The following is an 18,873-nucleotide window of genomic DNA, read 5'->3' as shown; positions in this document are numbered from 1 at the left end:
TTGTGGGTCCTTTAATATATTTCTATAATGTTTAGCCTTCCCCCTGACAATCTGTTTTTCTATATATGTATTGTTGTAGTTTTGTACATTGACTTTGTTTGTAGTTTATTAAAATAATAAAATAAATAAATTTGATAATGAGATACTAAACTCACGTTCACCCTGTTCCACTGGATGGCGCATACATTAATATTCATGATATGCCCTTATTGTGGGCGTGTCCTTGAGACATACAAATGAATGGAACTGAAAATATTAGTGCACGCTCCTCAAAGTGTTTATGGATTATTTAGAAGAAAAGGAAATACAAGTTTCAATGTTAGGCAAAAACTGCAACAATTCAAATGTTCAAAAAAATGCATAGTTTGTGTAATATGATAAATTGAGATTGATTACATGCATTCAGATAAATAGGTAACATAAGGGTAGCCTACAGCAGAGCAAACATGAGCGAACCCTATACTACTCTAGGCTAATTCAATGTTTTACTCTGTGTTTAGCTTTTTTATTTGATTTGATATTGTAACATTTATTTTGAATAGTTTGATTAGTCTACTTCCTTCGTTGTCAATTGGTGACTACAGTACTGCATAGTGTTGACAACAATGCTTGAAATAAACCTCTACACATTTATGTGGCCTAATAAAAATATATAAGCTATTCTGAGTTATTAACTCCCAAGTGTCAGCTTTCTAAATATATTGTGATAATGTGTCTATCCAGAATGACTTATGAGCAGCAACCTTTTAATTCTGGGTAGGCTATTTCATTTATGCCCCACCTGCCAAAATGGGGGTGGTATGGTAAGGGGTTAAGCCCAGCTTCAAGTCATCACTGGTTAAGCCCAGTACCAAGTCTCCTTCATCGCGGATGGTCCCGCCCAGCTTCCCTCTCCCTCCTCTACTGCCAAAACCATTCACTTCATTGGACTCATCTCCACTGTCTCTCTTCAGCTTCTCAGCTTCTCTAGTGGTTCAGCTATGCTGCATGGATCTGCCAGGGGATTTCAAGTCATCGGACCCGCTTTGGCTCATGGATACCTCAGCTCCTCAGCTCCAGACTCCACCTCAGCCCTCCGACCCATCAGCTCCACCTTGGCTCAACACTTCCTCGGCTCTACCATTGACTGTCATCCCTCAGGCTTCAACTTGGTCCATCGTTTCTCTGGCTCCACCTTGGACTTCCAGGTCAGCCTCTGCGCCTCGACCCCTCACCCCTCCTCCTTCCCGTGCTCCTCTGGCTCCACCGTGCTCCTCCGGGTCCTCCATTGTCTTCATGAGCACCATCTCAGCCCCAGTCTGCCAAGCCCACGCCTACTCTTGGACTACCTTGGTCTCCACCTCCATCGTCTCCACCTCAGTCAGCCATCTCCCTGATTCTGCCTGGCCCTCCTACCAAGGCTCCACCATGGCTCCTCCCTCCATCGTCTCTTATTATCTACCATGGTCCTTCATGTTATGGCTCTGGGTCATCCTGCTCCTCCCGTTATTGCTCTGGTTGTTCCTGTCTCCGCCCTGGCTTCTCCCACCTTCATCTCCTTCCTGGTCACCGTCTCAGTGGTGTATTCCTCTGCTTTTCCTCTCTTTAGTTTCATTGTCATTTCAGAAATTCTCGCTTGTTACTATGGTTTCTGATTCCTCATCTGTCTGTCTTGTTTAGCTTCATTGTCACTGTTATTGCCTGAGTTCTTCTCATTTGTTATGGTTTCTGATTAGTCATCACCCATTCCCTACTGTTAATTATCATCCTTTGTGTATTTAAGCCTTCAGTTCTCCTCAGTTCATGGCCTCGTGTTTATCGTTACGTTAATGTTTGTAGTTTGTAGGCCTATTTGTCCCAGGTATTTATTAAAAGTGATCTCTACATGAATTCTGTGTCATGCTGCATCTCTCTTGTGGATCTCTCTTGTTGGCAATGGCCAATACGGCATGCATTGTATGTGAATTTGAATTTGATCATTAAATTAATTTGATTTGATTTAGGTGGTGTTCTCTATGAAGCAGCACAATGTTTATAAGATAAACCTTTACCTAAGAGTGTTAACATGTAACATTCTAACAAAAAGAACAGGTTTAGCATCTTATTTAATGATATTAGCCCCCATTTTAAGCCCCACCAATTTGTTTCACATCCAAACATATGTATGTTTGAATAAATAACAGTGTGTTGAAAACAAGAAGCACTGTCTTTTTGGATTTCCTGGAAAAACGTTCATTAAAATGTGTCTGGTATCAACATTCTGTGACACTTCAAGATTACAAGAAGATTTTCTGTTTCCAAAAAAGGAGTTAGAGTATACATTTCATATAGAGGTGTTATAACAGCCTTCTGTTATAACAGAACATTCTGCTTTTGATGACTATGCCAATGCTGTTCAAAACATTTTATATATAAATAGAAAAAAATTGTTTTGAAAAAGATATTTATTTTCAACCATATTTCTGTCATACATCCATTTGCATTTGATATGGCTTCTGCTACACAAAAAATATATGACTAGAAAAACATGTTAAATAATTTTATAAGAATAAATTAAGTTGTATCCATAAACCTTTAAAAGTTATAAGCTTATATATAAAGTATTATAAAAAAGTACATATATATATATATATATATATATATATATATATATATATATATATATATATATATATATATATATATATATATATAATTGTTGTTTTTAAGTTATTACCTAGTGTGTATATCTTTATTTATATTAAATTGTTAGTATCATTGCTATGTTATGCCATAGCTTTTATTAAATAAGTGTTTATACTCAAGTATTCACAGTTGATTGCTAAAACAGAAAATAATAGAGGCAGTCTAAAATTTTCCACTGTGTATACAGTAGTATGACAACCACCTGAGCAGATCACCTGACTGTCACATCATCTGAACAAAACCCAGGTGTCTCAGGGCATCACAAAGAGAACAACAAACCTACTGTGAACTTCACTTTTTTGTCTTTGTTATGTGAACTGGTGAGGCCATGCTTCAGGTTGCTTCAAATGTTGCATGTGCCCATTTTGGCTCCACAAATGTGAATGTCCGGAATGTGGAGGGTGGCAGTAGTGCACAGTTTGCAGACCGGACAAATTGTGGCAGACTACGTTCTCGATCTCTTTTCAGTTCTATCGAGGCAAAACACTCAACGGGAGAGACTGACAAGGACAGAAGCCACACTAGACCTCGTTCAAGATCCTTTTATGTTTGTGACACAGATGATGGGGGACCAGGTAATTTTAGCAGATGCAATGCTCTCAGACCAAGATCAAGATCACTGCACCGTGAGGATGGGAAAAGAAACACTGGTGGGACATGCATCACTGCAAAGCCTCCAATAAAAAGACCTAAAGGAAACTCAAGCAAATGGGCCAGCAAGGATCTTGCAGGTGCGTAAGTCAGATCTTTTTACCTTTATAAAAAATGCCACATTTAAAGCACTTGGCCAGCATTGATAAAATCATAAATAATCACAAATATAACACGTGTAAAATTAATTTAATTTCCCATTAATTTAGCCCTGAAAATGCACACACATTTATATTCCCAAATGATGAATATATGGTTAAATTATCATGGTGAAAAGTAGGAGCTTTTTTCAAAGGAAAGTTAATTGTAATGATAATTGTATTAATTACTACATTTTCCAAATCAGAATAAAAAAGTGAATTTATACACCACAACTTACTATAACTATTATTATAAAGTACAGTGAAATATTCATTTTGGTATTTGTGAAATTAATTATTAAATTATTAGTTTTTAACTTTAATTGAGTATGTGAAAGTAAAAATATGAGAAATGAGCAAAGAAATGGGCATGCACATTCACTTTAAACCCGAATAAGTTGGGCTAACTCAAAAAGTTTGAGGTGATCAGTTATATATATTTTTTTTTTAGTTATGATGTTCCCAATTTTAAGTAAGCAGGACTATCTAGTTTTAAATTTGTAGTACACATACATGTTAATTGATCCTAACTTGAAGTACTGAGTTAGCTAACTCATACCATTTGATAGCAATTAACATAAAATATTTAGTTAACATTTTATTTTATTTTGAGTTTTTGCAAATAAAATGAGTTATTTAATCCAATATACTTAGTGACAGTTTATAAAATTCTTTAAAGGATTAGTTCACTTTCAAATGAAAATTAGCCCAAGCTTTACTCAACCTCAAGCCATCCTAGGTGTATATGACTTTCTTCTTTCTGATGAACACAATCTGAGATATTTTAATAAATATCCTGACGCATCCGAGCTTTATAATGGCAGTGAACGAGACCAACGAGATGAGCTGAAGAGAGTGCTTCCATCCACATCCATCCTTCATAAACATGTGCTCCACATGGCTCTGGGGGGTTAATAAAGGCCTTCTAAAGCAAAACATTGCATTTGTGTAAATAAAAAAAAAATCCATATTTAACAAGTTATAAAGTAAAATATCTAGCTTTCGGCAGACCGTCTTCTGTATTCAAGTTACGAAGAAAGTCGCGCAAGTTAAGCTTTTTCCGTAAGTTGAATAGGGAAGGCGTGGGATGTAACATAAGCTTTTTAAACTGCAAGAGTATTACACTTTCTTCGTACGCTGAATACAGATGGTGGTCTGGCGGAAGCTAGCCTATATATTTTACTTCATAACTTAAATATGGATTTGTTTTTACACAAATGCATTGCTTCACTTCAGAAGGCCTTTATTAACCTCTCGGAGCCATGTGGAATACATGTTTATGATGGATGGATGTAGATGGAAGCACTTTCTTCAGCTTATACTCGGTCCCGTTCACTGCCATTATAAAGCTCAGATGCATCAGGATATTTATTAAAATATCTCTGATTGTGTTCATCAGAAAGAAGAAAGTCATATACACCTTATATGGCTTGAGGGTAAGTAAAGCTTGGGCTAATTTTCATTTGAAAGTAATATGAGCAGATAACCAATATTTCACTGATATATTGTGTATCCCTAATGCAAAGTCCCAACCTAAAACAATATCCAACTAATAACTGATAAAAATGACAAAATAATAGGTACACTTTGTTATAGACATTCCAACTGAGACATTTCTGAAGTGTCAGATGACAAGACATCATGTAAAAATTACATTTTTACATTTGGGTTGAATATTTATAATAATTATAATATTACTATTATGAAATTCTTAATGCTGCAGCTTTTTTAGACTTTAATAAGATACTGTCACAGCTGGTTCTGAAAGATGCTTCATCATTTAAACAGGAAATAAAGGAAGTTTAAAGGGCGTACCCATGATGACCATTTCTGAGGTGGATAACTGGGAGATAAGCTCTTCTTCTAGAATGAAATACGGTCAGTATGTAGACTGGGAAAAGATTTACCCAGAGGCAGCCATCCGTTATCGGAAGATCCTCTCAAGTGACCATTATGAGCTCAAAGCAATGGGCCGCACAGGATTCTGGTCCATGCCTCATACTCTCAGAGCCAAGGCTTATCAGCACATCATCCATAACATCGAGAGCACATCCACCAACGCTGATGTGGACACTTACCATGGCCTAGTTGGGAAGCTCTTTGGGGATTTTCAAACAAGCACGCACCCTTTCCCAAAGTTTATGGAGGATGGGGAAATTCCCAGATACTGCCTAAATAAAGCAGGTCTGAATTCAGTGAAAAAAATTCTCATTTGTATAAATCACCATTTTCCTGATGTCACCTTCTGTCCCATCTTGCCCGCTCTGGTGTCCCTTCTCTTGCACTTCAGTGAGGATGAAGCCCAGTGCTTCCACAGTATTTGCTCCCTGGTGACCTACACAGATTCTAAAAAGCGTTACATCGACCAGACTTTCCTCACTTCACGCGCTTCATGCATGACCTTTGGTGACCTTGCCAATAAATACTGCAGGGGCATCCGGAAGCTAATAGCTAGCTCTCACCAGAACCTGTTTGAGTTCTACTCTGACTGGATCATGTGGATCTTTGCCGATCTACCTTTTACATACGCCATCAGAGTGCTGGATGTCTATCTAATGGAGGGCTACAAAGTTTTATACCGTGTAGCTCTTGCTCTACTCAGTCTTTACAAAGTCTCGGTGTCCTCACGAGTGGCCCACCTCGATGACTTCAGACAAGACATTAAGAGTTTTGTGCAGAGTGTGGCACGGCACAGTACTATTGATGAACTGCTTCAGAGGGCTTTTAAAATACAGCTGCCCACACGCAAAGAACTAACTTATCTTTTCAATGCCAACAAGCACGCACTAATTCATAAGGACATCCACAATAAGAGGTGAGGGGTTTGTGAGGTCAATAATACACACATATATATTAAGAATTTCTGAATTTTTATGAAACACTTTTTTTTTATTATTATTAACTGTAAGACTGCAACCAACATTTTTATCTCCTAGTTCATACCAAGCTATGGATTTTCGGAACTTCAGCTCCTCTGTAGTGACTGAAACGGAGATGAGGGTGGTCTGGGCTTGGATTCCAGAGCGATTTGCTCTATTCAGTCCTGTGCAACTATTTAGTACAAATATTCATGGCAGAAGTCTCTCCTCGTATGTTATTTCTACACAGGCACACGTACATGAATCATTCAACAAATATAACCTTTTAATTTGAGAATATGATTTAATTACATAAAAACATGTTTTTATAAATGCTTAAAATACATTTAAACTTTATTAAATAGCAATCATCATCATAATCATTATTATTGATGATATAAATAAGAGTAATATTAATTATTACATTATGAAATTAATGTATTATACATTAATTCCATAATGTAATAATTTTTGTTTGTTTTTTAGCAAGTGGTTGAAATACATTAAAACAACAACCCACAACCAATAATATGAATAACATTACTGTAATCATATTTATTATTATAAATATCAATGTGAATAATATTAATGATATTAAATATTATTTGTCATATGCATAAATCTTTTTTTTTTTTTTTACTAGGTTTTATTCCAAGGTTGAGGGGCATGATCCAACCGTTTTACTCTTGAAAACTACAGATGAGGAGGTATATCTGTATTAATCTGTACACTCTTAAGAAAAATGTTTCAGAATTGCAGAACCCTTTTTGGTGCTGAATAGAACCTTTTTTCTATAAAGAATGTTTCTATAAAGAACCATGCTTTAAAAAGTTCTATATAAGAACCTTAACTGTGTTTTATAAAACAGTTAGTTCCTGTCTGATTCTGATTGATCCGCAGACTTCTACTCACGATAAAACATGGCTATGACCGCTTCACCCAACGGTTCTGTGTATCACTACACAACACGCATAGCAACCACTCGTATGTTCTCAATTGATATTGTTCATTGAAGCTTAATGTATTATGTAGAAGAGTGTTGTGAGAAAAAGATGGAGTGAGTTTTGAGATGAGTTTATCACCTGCATTCAGATTTAGCATTTTCCTTCAGGTCAGTCCTGTGTTCATAATAAAAAATCTGTTTAAATGTCCAATGTATTATCTTGTCCTTTTAACAGTTAAGGGGTTTTCCCGTGACTGACAGCGCATTTCTTGTCTTGTCTTTTCAATGTAAAAGTCTCCGCTACTGACTGACACACTCATATAGACAGTCTTTGCCGCCATCTAATGGCGTAATAATGTAACTTCTGTTGCTGTTCACTGTCAGGGACTATTTTTTCAGCGGAAGGAAGGCTTTTAGTTAAAGTTCACTTCATGAAAGTTGCACTGATACATATTTTTGCCTTTAATATTTGTATTGTGTGGTAACTGTTTTATAAAAGTATACCCAAACCGTATTATTCAACATACAGCACAGCCTCTCTTACCTTATTGCTTACATAAAGAACCTTCTTAATAACTGTGTAATGGTTTGGGTTCTGTTTGTTTGTTTGTTTGTTTGTTTTGAATGTATTTCTAGAATAGTTTTCATTGTGTTCAGTTCATGTTTCCTCATGTGTCTCATAGATCCATTTCACCAGCTGTCTCCTCATTAGTGCTCATGTGTTTGATTCTGTTATCCGTCACCCGTGTCTTGTTAATCATCCAATTAGTTCCTTTGTTTGATCAGTGCATTTAAGCCATGTGCTTCCATCTGTTCTTTGTCAGTTCTCTGTTTCATCAGAGAACGTTGCGTTTTACTGTTTTTTCTGTTCTTGTTTTATAGTGAGTGTTTTTGTTTCAAGTTATTGTTATTAAACCTTTTCAGCTGCACTTAGATCCTGCATTTATTCTTCGTTTGCAACCACGTGTATAAAAAAAAAAAAAAAAAAACATGATTGGCAGTTACAGTTTGAGAATTAAAATTAATATACATTTTAGGAATGACATCAAGTATCTGTTGAGAGTGTGTCATGACAGTCTGGTTCAGATGGTTAGGCTCCAGAAAATAAAAAATGAGGCTTTGAAACATTTTTTTTAAAAAACAAAAAGGTGGAAATAGAGAGTCCTAAACTTTAACATATAACCAGCGTAAAATGGTTCTTCAGGATATGGTTCTAAATACTGTTACTATGTCTAAAGAACCTTTAAAAATCCATCTTGTTTTTGAGTATAGCAGTACAAAATGCTTACAGGAATGCTAAAATCTCTATATTTTGTTACATTTCTATTATTTTGTTCATGTCATCCTAGATTTGTGGAGCATTCTTGTCTTCTGATTGGGCTCACAAGAATTGTTATGAAAAGGGATTGAAGTTCTTTGGCACAGGAGAGTGCTTTGTTTTCACTGTAAGTCTTCGTTTGCCATTTAATTCAATTGATTTGTTGCGCTTTAAATTGTACTTGACGTTGCATTGTATGCACCAGAATATGATTTGAGGTAGATTACTTAATTTTATTATCGCAAATCAACTTTTCAGCTACGACCGGGAATGGAACGGTACCAGCGTACAGTGCTGCAGATCTCTGGAATGTCTGACAAAAGTGATTCCTCTCACGATCAAACTCTCTCCACTAGCTCTCGAATAAACACTTGTGTTGACAGACTAAGTGCAACCTCTCAGGACCAGAGATGCGAGTCTGCTTCATTCTGCACATTGTCAACTGCCAAATTCATGGCAGGAGACGATGAGACACTTTTTATTGGTGAGCTTTTTTTCCCACAAAAGACTTGTTTTTTAAACTTATGTGAAGTGTGAAGGAATATAGGGGTGAATTCAGGGTGATTTTTGACATTGAGATGACTTGGGAAAAATATCCCAATCAACCTGAATTCACCCCTATATTTCAGGCTCAGTTATCCCCTATTGTTATCATGAACAACATGGCTGCCTCTCAGGCTTCATATTTGCATACCCTCTGTGCAAATTTCACCTACAAACATGCTGGAACGCTGCCTATGTGTCAACATTACTGGGAAAAACAGTCTCTTTCTTAATATAGATGAAATGTTGTGTATACATTCTTTTACCTTTACTTGCGGCCTGTCGTGTAGGTGGCGACGGTGGCCATGCGCTCTACCTGCAGGCTGATCTGACAGCTGGCTGTTCTGAACACTGCGATACATTTGAGAGTCCACCTCTCTGCAGGGGATGCTTCAAGATCCAGTCTCTAGAGGTGTGGGGTATCCAGCATTCTTTGTCTGTCCCACCACTGCTTTCACATTGAAGACATTAGGAGGGCTGTGGAGGAATGTGTCAAAAATATATCAAAGGTCACACTGGCAAAATGACATCATGCCTTAAGACAAAACCAAGGATATTGTGTAGTGTAGTAGGACGTATATACACTGTTGCACTACTGTAGGAGGCTAACAGAAAAAAACTGTAAATATCATTTAAGATTCAAATTTCCACAATGTTATTTATTTATATTTTCAAAGACCTTTTTTGTTATATGCCTTGTTAGATTATTTTTGTAATATTTGTAGTCCTGTCATTCACTGTATTTCTGTAATAACTGCAGTTTTTAAAGACAGTATTCAAATAGCAGTTTGTTGAATTTAAATAAACATTTAAATAAAAAAAAAAATTAAATAAAAATAGAACTTTTTCACCAAAGAGATGCAACTGAAGTTGAATCATGGCTGTGGTAAATAAAGTGGATAGATATATATATTAAAAAAAAAGTGAAAATGTTGAAATAAGCTGAGTAAAATACTGAGGCCTGTAACAGAAAGTTGCATTTGGCTAAGTTTGAGCAAATTCTGGAAGGAATTCTGGATTGGTTTTTAGCTGTGTTCATCGCAATGGTAACTTACTTTGCGCCAGAGCAGATTTTATTCTGGGTAAGAGATCGCAAAACAAAACAGAACCAATCAGCTGTGGGCAAAGTGACCTATTTGTGTGTAACTCTGGTCCTAATGGTCAACTGTCCTGATAAGTTTAGCTGCAATAATCAAACATACAATGCTCAGCGTAAATGAGTACACCCCCTTTGAAAAGTAATATTTTAATCAATATCTCAATGAACACAAAAACAATTTCCAAATTGTTGAAGTTTAATATAACATCTGTTTAACTTATAACATGAAAGTGGTTAATAATATAACTTCAGTTTTACTCAAATTAGGGTGCTGCAAAAATGAGTACACCCCACAACAAAAACTACTACATCTAGTACTTTCTATGGCCTCCATGATTTTTAATGACAGCACCAAGTCTTCTAGGCATGGAATGAACAAGTTGGTGACATTTTGCAACATCTATCTTTTTCCATTCTTCAAGAATGACCTCTTTTAGAGACTGGATGCTGGATGGAGAGTGATGAGCAACTTGTCTCTCCAGAATTCCCCATAGGTGTTTGATTGGGTTCAGATCAGGAGCCACTGAATCACTTTTACCCTGTTCTTCTTTAGAAATCCAACAGTGGCCTTAGATGTGTGTTTAGGATCATTGTCATGTTGGAAAAGTGCACAGAGTGATGATAGCATCTTCTGTTTCAGTATAGAGCAGTACATCTGTGAATTCATGATGGCATCAATGAAATGCAGCTCCCCGACACCAGCAGCACTCATGCAGCCCCACATAAGGACACTGCCACCACCATGTTTCACTGTAGGCACCATGCATGTTTCTTTGTTTTCCTCACCTTTGCGACGCCATACAGTTCATTGTGTTCATTGAGATATTGTTTAAAATTCGGTTTAATCTTCTAAAGTGATATGATTGCTTTATATGATGAACAGATTTAATTTAGACTTTTGTCATTAACATGGATCACTGCACACACACCGAACACATCAAACAGGTTAAATGGAAACTCAAATGTATGCACTTAACACATGAAAAAAAAAAGCTCAAAACGCTCATTTTAAAGCTCATTTTCACATGCACACCATTGAGGTTCCAATTACCATGATTGATGATTACTTTTACAATGTCTTCATGTACATTTTGAAGCTTAAAAATGTTGATTACCTAGACTTTCATTGGATAGACAAGGGGGGAAAAAAAATGAAAAGAATATTAAAAATATCTTAATTTTGGTTCCAAAGAAGAACAAAAGTCGACCGTTTTTGAACGACTTGAAGGTGGGTAAATGATGGCAGAATCCAGTTTCAAGAGAACTAACACTTTAATCACTTTAATGTTAATTAACTAATCAACCAGTCCTCTATAACAATTTATTAAGAAACTATTTTCATTTGCAAAAAAAAAAAAAAAACAGAACCTGACATGTTGTAAGATGTTTGTCAAAGTAAAATGCATCTACTGTATATTTCACATATGCAATGACAAAATCCCAAATTATTGTATTATGTAATGTATTATATAACTTATGAACTAGTTATACTCAACTGTTAAGCAATAATTGCTATTTATAAGAATATGAAAACAAGTTTTTTTTTAACTTATATAAACTTATATATTTACATCTTATCAACGATTCTCTCCAGCAGGTTAAGTAACTTTTCCTCTTTCCTCTGCTCTCCTCTCCCTGGCCTCAGACCTCTCTGCCTCTCTCTCCAGGAACTCCAAAACTGGATCCTTACATTGCCTATTTGGTGGCAAGGGGCTAAGCCCTGGGTTGCGGTCATCTGTTTCAAGCAGCTCTGAGGAACTATAAGTAGGGGATGCTGAATAAATCAGAAAGGGAGGCTGCATAGATGGCCTCCATCCAATTGCTTCATCCATCAGCTCAGACCACTTCCAGCTCCTTGCAGTTGTGTCCCCTGACTCGGTCTCCACACCTGATGGTAGCTGCTTCAGTTCCTATAAATAATATGGGCAATGACAAGAGTGAAACCTCATTACCTCAGACCTCATGAAACAAAATAATACAGTGACTGGTGTTTGTTTCAAAACAGAAAAATCACCATAAAAAAGTAGTCCTTAAGAATTGTGTGGATATTTCATAACTATAGCCTATACTGTTGGAATTAAACCTGTTATGACACAAATTTACATGCACAAAATCTATTTAACAACTATTAAACTGCTAAAGTAATACTGATATTATAATACTTTTGAGAGCCCCATTAAGTAATAAAAAAAATATTAAAATAAAACATGATTTGGAATTTTATGTTTGACAATAATGCAAAAAACAAACCTTAAATTTTATTTTCAGGTTTTCCCACTTCCCAGCCCTTGCTGGGCTGACTTCATCAGCGAGACCAATCTGAAAATTTCTGAAAAACAAACATTTCACCATTCAAAAATTCACACCTCAAAGAATGATAAAAGTAAAACTACAACAACATTAATATTAATAAAGATAACATTTTTACTAATTTGTTGAAAAATGGAAATTTAAAATGGAAATTGCAGCTGAATGGCACTGGTGGCTATCTTAATAAAAACAGAATTGTATGAAAAATATATAGCGTTATCTCCGCGAAAAAACAAATAATAAAATCTCTCCATAACACAGTCATAGAAGTAAAATTGTAATTTATATACCATGAGCTTAGATAGCTCTTGTAACGTTACTCCCACTTTTTAAGTGACTGATGGAGAGGCGAAATAAAACAAATAATTACGTTACATAATAATATCACCTCACCTACTGTTATTGTTACAATAAATGTATTTCAGTGCTTAAACTAGCTGTAATATATATATATATATAATATATATATATAGGGCTGGAAATGGCTGAGATTCACTGGGGGGACTCTATATGGGAAGATTTTTATTTATTTTTTTTTTACTTTCAATGTAAAACTTTTCAATTTTCAAACTTTTCAGATGTATTTAAATATAAAATTATATAATTATATAATAGGCTAACATTAAATAGGCCTATTTCATGTTTCCTCCAAACAGTATTTTCTTAATTATCAAGCAGACACATGAAAGGTCAACGAACAACATTTATGAATTGTGTGTGGCACAAACATGTTCAAATCAACAGAATCTCTGCTTGGAGAAAATTACCTGTTAGATTTTTGGCCATCACCCCCACCCCTCACCCCTTTAAAGAGTAGAGAGTACTAGAGATTTTGACATAATGTTAGTTGCTGCAGTCTGTTTACAAAAAACATTAATTATTTTAAATTATTTTTTTTTTTGTTGTTGTTGATTCAATGACTCAATTATAAAGATGTCACTCATTTCATAGATTTATGAAACAAGTGACATCTTTATAATTGAGTCATTGAATCATTTATTCAGCTGAATCAACATTTTTGAACAATCCTTTGTAATGAAATGATTCAATGACAAATACATTTTCAGGGTTTATGCAGGTTTCAGTAAGTCAAATTTAAGACCTTTTTAAGACATTTTAAGACCATAAAGATTGAAATTTAAGACCTACACGACGCATTACCAAAAAATATTCAAATCAAAGAAATTCTGAAAAAAATCATTTTATTTCAATGAATTCAGTCATTGAAAAAGCATTAATTTAATTTACAGATAAAGCAATCACATTAGTAACCTTCCACATACATCAATGTGCCAAATGCCCAAAACCTTAGGCCCAAAATGAAAATAGGCTAAAACAAACTTGCCCTCAAATAGAATAGATTTCATCTCATATTTATTTACATTAAAAAAGCATATTACAACAGCATATTAATAGCCTAATAAAGATTAAACAGGCTACTCCAACCCATGTAACAACCAATGTAGTTGGTTCCATGTTAGATAGATACTCTAATTATCCCGAGGTAAGTATCTATCTATCTAAAATGGATTATCTGATATATGCGTGTGTGTGTTTGTGTGTGTGTGTGTGTGTGTGTGTGTCCCGCACTGTCCCATGAACTGTGAGCCCAGGTACCTCGACTTAACAATTCCATTGTTCCAGAACAATGGTCCTGGTGGTCTGATTTTGGCTTTCATTGAACGTTACGACATACAGCCCGGTAAGAGTACGAATCAGTTCCCTCTTTATAAACTCCCCCAATCCAAATCTCGCCATAAGCGATCTTGTTGGGCCCGCAAGAGAACGGCTTTGCGATTACTGAATCAGGGAACATCACTTGGAAGAGATCGCTAATCTCACTGTTGCTATTAAATGAGTGGTGTTTGTTTAGTCACCGTGTGTAGTATACAAATCACCTCGGCTTTCGATGTGTCAGTCGCTCCAAAAGTACCCCAAAGGTTGTTCGACGGAGCTGTGATGATATTGCGCTGGAGACCGGAGGGACCACGCATTGAGGAGGACGACGGCAGTGGTGAGGCTAATTGGCCGAGTCCGCTAAAGGGATTTTGCGGCTAGCTTGTGTTTCTCCGCTCTAGCGTGTGACTCCAGCGCCTTTAACTTACACCGCTTCACACCCAGACTCTCTAACTGATTTTTTTATTTTTATTTTTTCAAAGTTTGCAGTGAGCCTCGTACCTGGAGCTGGGTACCGCTTGTAACCAACAGCAGAAATCGCTGTGATCTAGCCATGTCTCGTTGAATGTACACTCCCATTTTCCACACGTAGCCGAACTTTAACAAACTCTGAGGAGACGCAGACGTATTTCGCGGGCAGGTATTGCATTTATCACGGGATTTGTAGTTTTATCACCGTGTATACCAACACCAATATACCCCAGAAAGAACTACGACTCGCTACTTTTATGCTACTTTGTAATAACTTTCAGCAGGTAGCGTTTCTGGAAATGGGTAAAAAAATTTAAGACCTGACTAAATGAAATTTAGGACCTCGGATGAAAATCTGGCCGTTTTTAAGACTTTTTAAGGCCTTAAATTTAAAGTTCAGAATTTTAGATTTTTTAAGACTTTTTAAGACCCCGCGGAAACCCTGATTTTTAACAATCATTTGTCGCCACCTACTGGTGTAACGATGTAACTGACACAATCTTTATTTTAAGTATCAAGTTACTTTCAAAGAGTGATTTACTCTATTTTGTTCACTTCCGTTTGGGATGGGGGACTGGTTGTCTCCCTCGGTTGCGAGGAGTTTGGGTTTGCTCCCTCGTGAGGTTTATTTATTTGTTTGTAGCTTTATTTTTGCAAAATGATCCACACATGCAAAGTTGGTTGATAACACAACTGCAATAAAGTAACAGCCTATAGTTAACAATTACTTGTTTACAAAGTGCCAATGGGAAGTCAAACTATTTTTACTTAATATGCTCTTATACTGAACATGTTAATTCTTGGAATACAGCCAGGATTTTCCTAATGGGCATATCTGTCATATTAGCAGAACACATTTTACACATGAGGAAAACTAATGTATAGTCAACAATTCAAGAAGATCCATGATTCTAGCTTGTACTTGGCCTTATGAAAAAGTAGTTCTTGTAATTGTTTAACCATAGCATTTGTTACAATAAGGATATAATCAAAGCTAGATCATTGATGGCACCTCATTGCATGCTTAGGGCAATGTTAAGTTTTTTCTCTCTTTTTTAAATCTATTGCCTTAATAGATTATATATTATAAATTCTTTAACACGTTAGTTAAAATGTACCACAATAAATACAATTGAACGTGATAAATTCTAGGAAAGGTGGTCATGAGAAGTTTAAAAAGCTTGCAGGATCATCATGTTTTCCCCTCTTTTCATCAGTCTTTTTATTGTCTGTCTTTAGATCATGTTTGACTTTCTCCACAGCGTTTTACTACATTCTCAAAAGAATTCAAATGGGTTCCACATTTTATCATAGGAACGGCTCGCGCAAATCTTATCACACTTTTGGAGAGCGCTGGTGAACGCGCCTGCGGTGATTCACGCGCGGTGCGCCACTCATGCTTATGAAAGCTCCGAACGCGCGATTTATACAATTAACAGCCCGATTCTATGTTTCGGTGTGGTGGTTAGAGTACCGGCAACATGCAAGAGGTGGCGGTACGCAAGACAAAGTGTGGGTACGCTACAAATTAAAATAGAGTGCTGGTGCGTACCGGCCCACTTCGAGCACTGATCGCGTGGGTGTTTGAATCCACATTGTGATCTTTTTATGATTAATCATGCCATTTTATTGAGCAATATTTTTGCGCTGAATCGGTTTCGTTTTTGTAGACTATTGAGTGAATAAATACAGAAATCCCTTAATTTCTATAAAAAAAAAATCAAACCAATTTGAACTGGAACGCCGTACCCCCTCGAAATTCACTCCCCGGACGCCGTCCCCAAGTAGATATCGCTGCAGCCCGGAGACCCGCAAGTGGGAGAAGCTTACACCGACAACAGCAAGTGGGTGGAGTTCATAGTATCTTAAAAAATGTATATATAACGCATTTTCATAGTTTGAATTGAAATTCTTACATTTTTGTAATTATTGTTTGTATCCAAATACCATTCATTGTCAACACTGAATCACGTTTTTACACCGTTTGTCATTTGTGATGATGCCATTTTAAATCCTTTTAGCTGTAATGTAATTCAAGCATATTTCTGGATATTGTATTTTACAATTCTTCTACAGTAGCCTACCAAAGAACATATTAAAGTGAGATGCAATTGCACTCAGGAAATAAATGTGTGATGCATAAAGAAAATGTTGAATACTGTTACTTACTATTCACCTGTACTGAACATTTTTTATTTTTCATATTTGTTTTTACTCAAATTACAGCAAGTGACCAACTAATGTTCTTCAGAACATTACACAAATAAATGTATTCTCAAATCACAATTCAGAGTCAGGGTGGGTAAATTATTTTATTTCTGAAACAAATTATGAACAATAATCCTGCATGCAGTGGACACTGCGAAATCCTGGATGCATGGCTTCGCTGTAAATTCCTAGCTCACCTCGCTTGCCCAACCTGGTGGGTGCACAAAAACCACAATGAGCACTAGGGTTGACCTGAATTAAAACTTTCCCCATGCCATCCAAGATATGCATGACTTTATATCTATTGTTTAACATGCACAAACATTTCAAGAACAATCATAATAATTATTATTATGATTTTTATCTGAAACACTTTGCTATTTCTTTCACCCAGGGTTTGCAGAATATAGTTTTACTGAGTATTATGAGTGATTCACTGTATCATTCTGTTCAGTGACTTGTTGAACAGAATTAACTGTTGACAGCATACAATTGAACAAGAATTATTTTTTTCTTTTCTTTAAAGGTTTCTTAAAAACACCACAAAAACACTTACTCTAACGAGAAATTGTCAAGCAGGACAGCACACCACCATTTCCTTATGTTCGCCAATTACATAAATTAGTATAATGTTGAATTGTATTTAAAATATATAACTACAAAAACAAGCTAAATCTAAAAAAAATTACTTCAGTGAAGTCAAACTTATTCCCCAGAGTAATATACAGTGCATACTGTATTCAAAGAAACAATAATAAAAAAATTTAAAAAAAAATCAAATGGGTAAAAGACTGCAAGTGATTACACTTCTCTGCTCCTCATTTACATATACTTGCCATCAAGACAAATACTCCACAGTTATTTGACATCCTTTGTCTTTCATAATCCTAGTGATGAAATCAAACATACAATAAATAAACTGCTGTGATAAACACACAACATATGCATTTGGGGCTTACATATTAAAATCAGGACTTGTGATCACAAGTATATTATGCCTACAAAAAAAAAAAAAAAAAATCTCACCGTAATGTCATTGAGGACATTCTCTGACCACAGTCCTGGTTCGATTTTTTTTTTGGGCAAGCTCTCTATCAGTTAAAAACAAAAAAGATAGAGGTAAATTAACATTAAATAAAGATAAGCAAAATATAGTTCTGTAAAAAATGCCAGTGCCTGCAAGGCAGTGTCATGGCTGGCAGGCTGGATTAATGACAAACAACAACAACAATAGAATTTATCAACAGTGCTGATAAGCATGGTTATGAATATTGAAGTTTGAATGCCAATTTTCAATTAGTGAAAAAAGAAAAATATGCATGGTCTGAACTACCATACATTTTATTGTCAACATGAAACCCAAATTGACAGTTCTACTTATCTGCTGTGAGCAACTGATCAGTGCATATATACATATTACATATTATATACACACACAGTGATGCGGTGTGTATTATGTGACATTACAGCATGTCCCTATTTTTCAAAAGGCTTATAAATCATACAGAAGGATTTTTTTAAAATTAAAAATGTGCACAGTTTCCTGTAAGGGTTAGGTTTAGGTGTAGGGGTTGGTGTAGGGCAATAGAAAATACGTTTTGTGCAGTATAAAAACCATTATGTCTATGGAATGTGCCAACAAATCACAAAAACAATGTGTGCATGCGAGTGTGCGAGTGTGTGTGTGTGTGTGTGTGTGTGTGTGTAAAATTCCAACTCATTTCATGTTCACATTAAAGAAAGCAAAGAAAAAACAATAATTTTAAAATGATAAATTATCCTAAATCGATTTGCAAACGCTAAGAACAGTTTATAAATCAGTACAGTCCAAATCGTTAACAAAACTGACATGCAATTAAGCTACATTAACGTTACCTGTTTATGGTCTACTGTATCCATAACCTGGAGGGCAGATTGCAGTTGTTTGAAAAAAACATATTGTCAGACAGCTTCTTTTTCGTCTTCTTTTTCTTATTCTTCTTCTGTTTGAC

General features: G+C 35.8%; 1 protein-coding gene across 1 annotated transcript; it reads left to right on the top strand.

Moving 5' to 3' along the window:
- The first annotated feature begins 870 nt into the window (after window positions 1-870).
- Window positions 871-9,580, top strand: LOC137010538 (TBC1 domain family member 24-like). The gene is made up of 8 exons (XM_067372610.1): window positions 871-1,561; window positions 3,225-3,395; window positions 5,244-6,270; window positions 6,392-6,544; window positions 6,957-7,020; window positions 8,606-8,701; window positions 8,833-9,058; window positions 9,408-9,580. The coding sequence occupies exons 1-8, from the start codon at window positions 871-873 to the stop codon at window positions 9,578-9,580; spliced, it is 2,601 nt and encodes an 866-aa protein (XP_067228711.1).
- The last annotated feature ends 9,293 nt before the right edge of the window (window positions 9,581-18,873 follow it).

The sequence above is a fragment of the Chanodichthys erythropterus genome, chromosome 21 (assembly GCF_024489055.1).
Source record: "Chanodichthys erythropterus isolate Z2021 chromosome 21, ASM2448905v1, whole genome shotgun sequence".
NCBI classification, from domain to species: domain Eukaryota; kingdom Metazoa; phylum Chordata; class Actinopteri; order Cypriniformes; family Xenocyprididae; genus Chanodichthys; species Chanodichthys erythropterus.
Note: the sequence above shows the minus strand (reverse complement) of the source record. Positions and strands in the feature narration are given on the sequence as shown.

Coding starts and splice junctions, on each gene's coding strand:
- LOC137010538 (XM_067372610.1), top strand. CDS start 871: ATGGTCCCGCCCAGCTTCCCTCTCCCTCCTCTACTGCCAAAACCATTC. Junction 1,562..3,224: donor CTGGTCACCGTCTCAGTGGT/GTATTCCTCTGC, acceptor TTTGTGACACAG/ATGATGGGGGACCAGGTAAT. Junction 6,271..6,391: donor AAGGACATCCACAATAAGAG/GTGAGGGGTTTG, acceptor TTTATCTCCTAG/TTCATACCAAGCTATGGATT.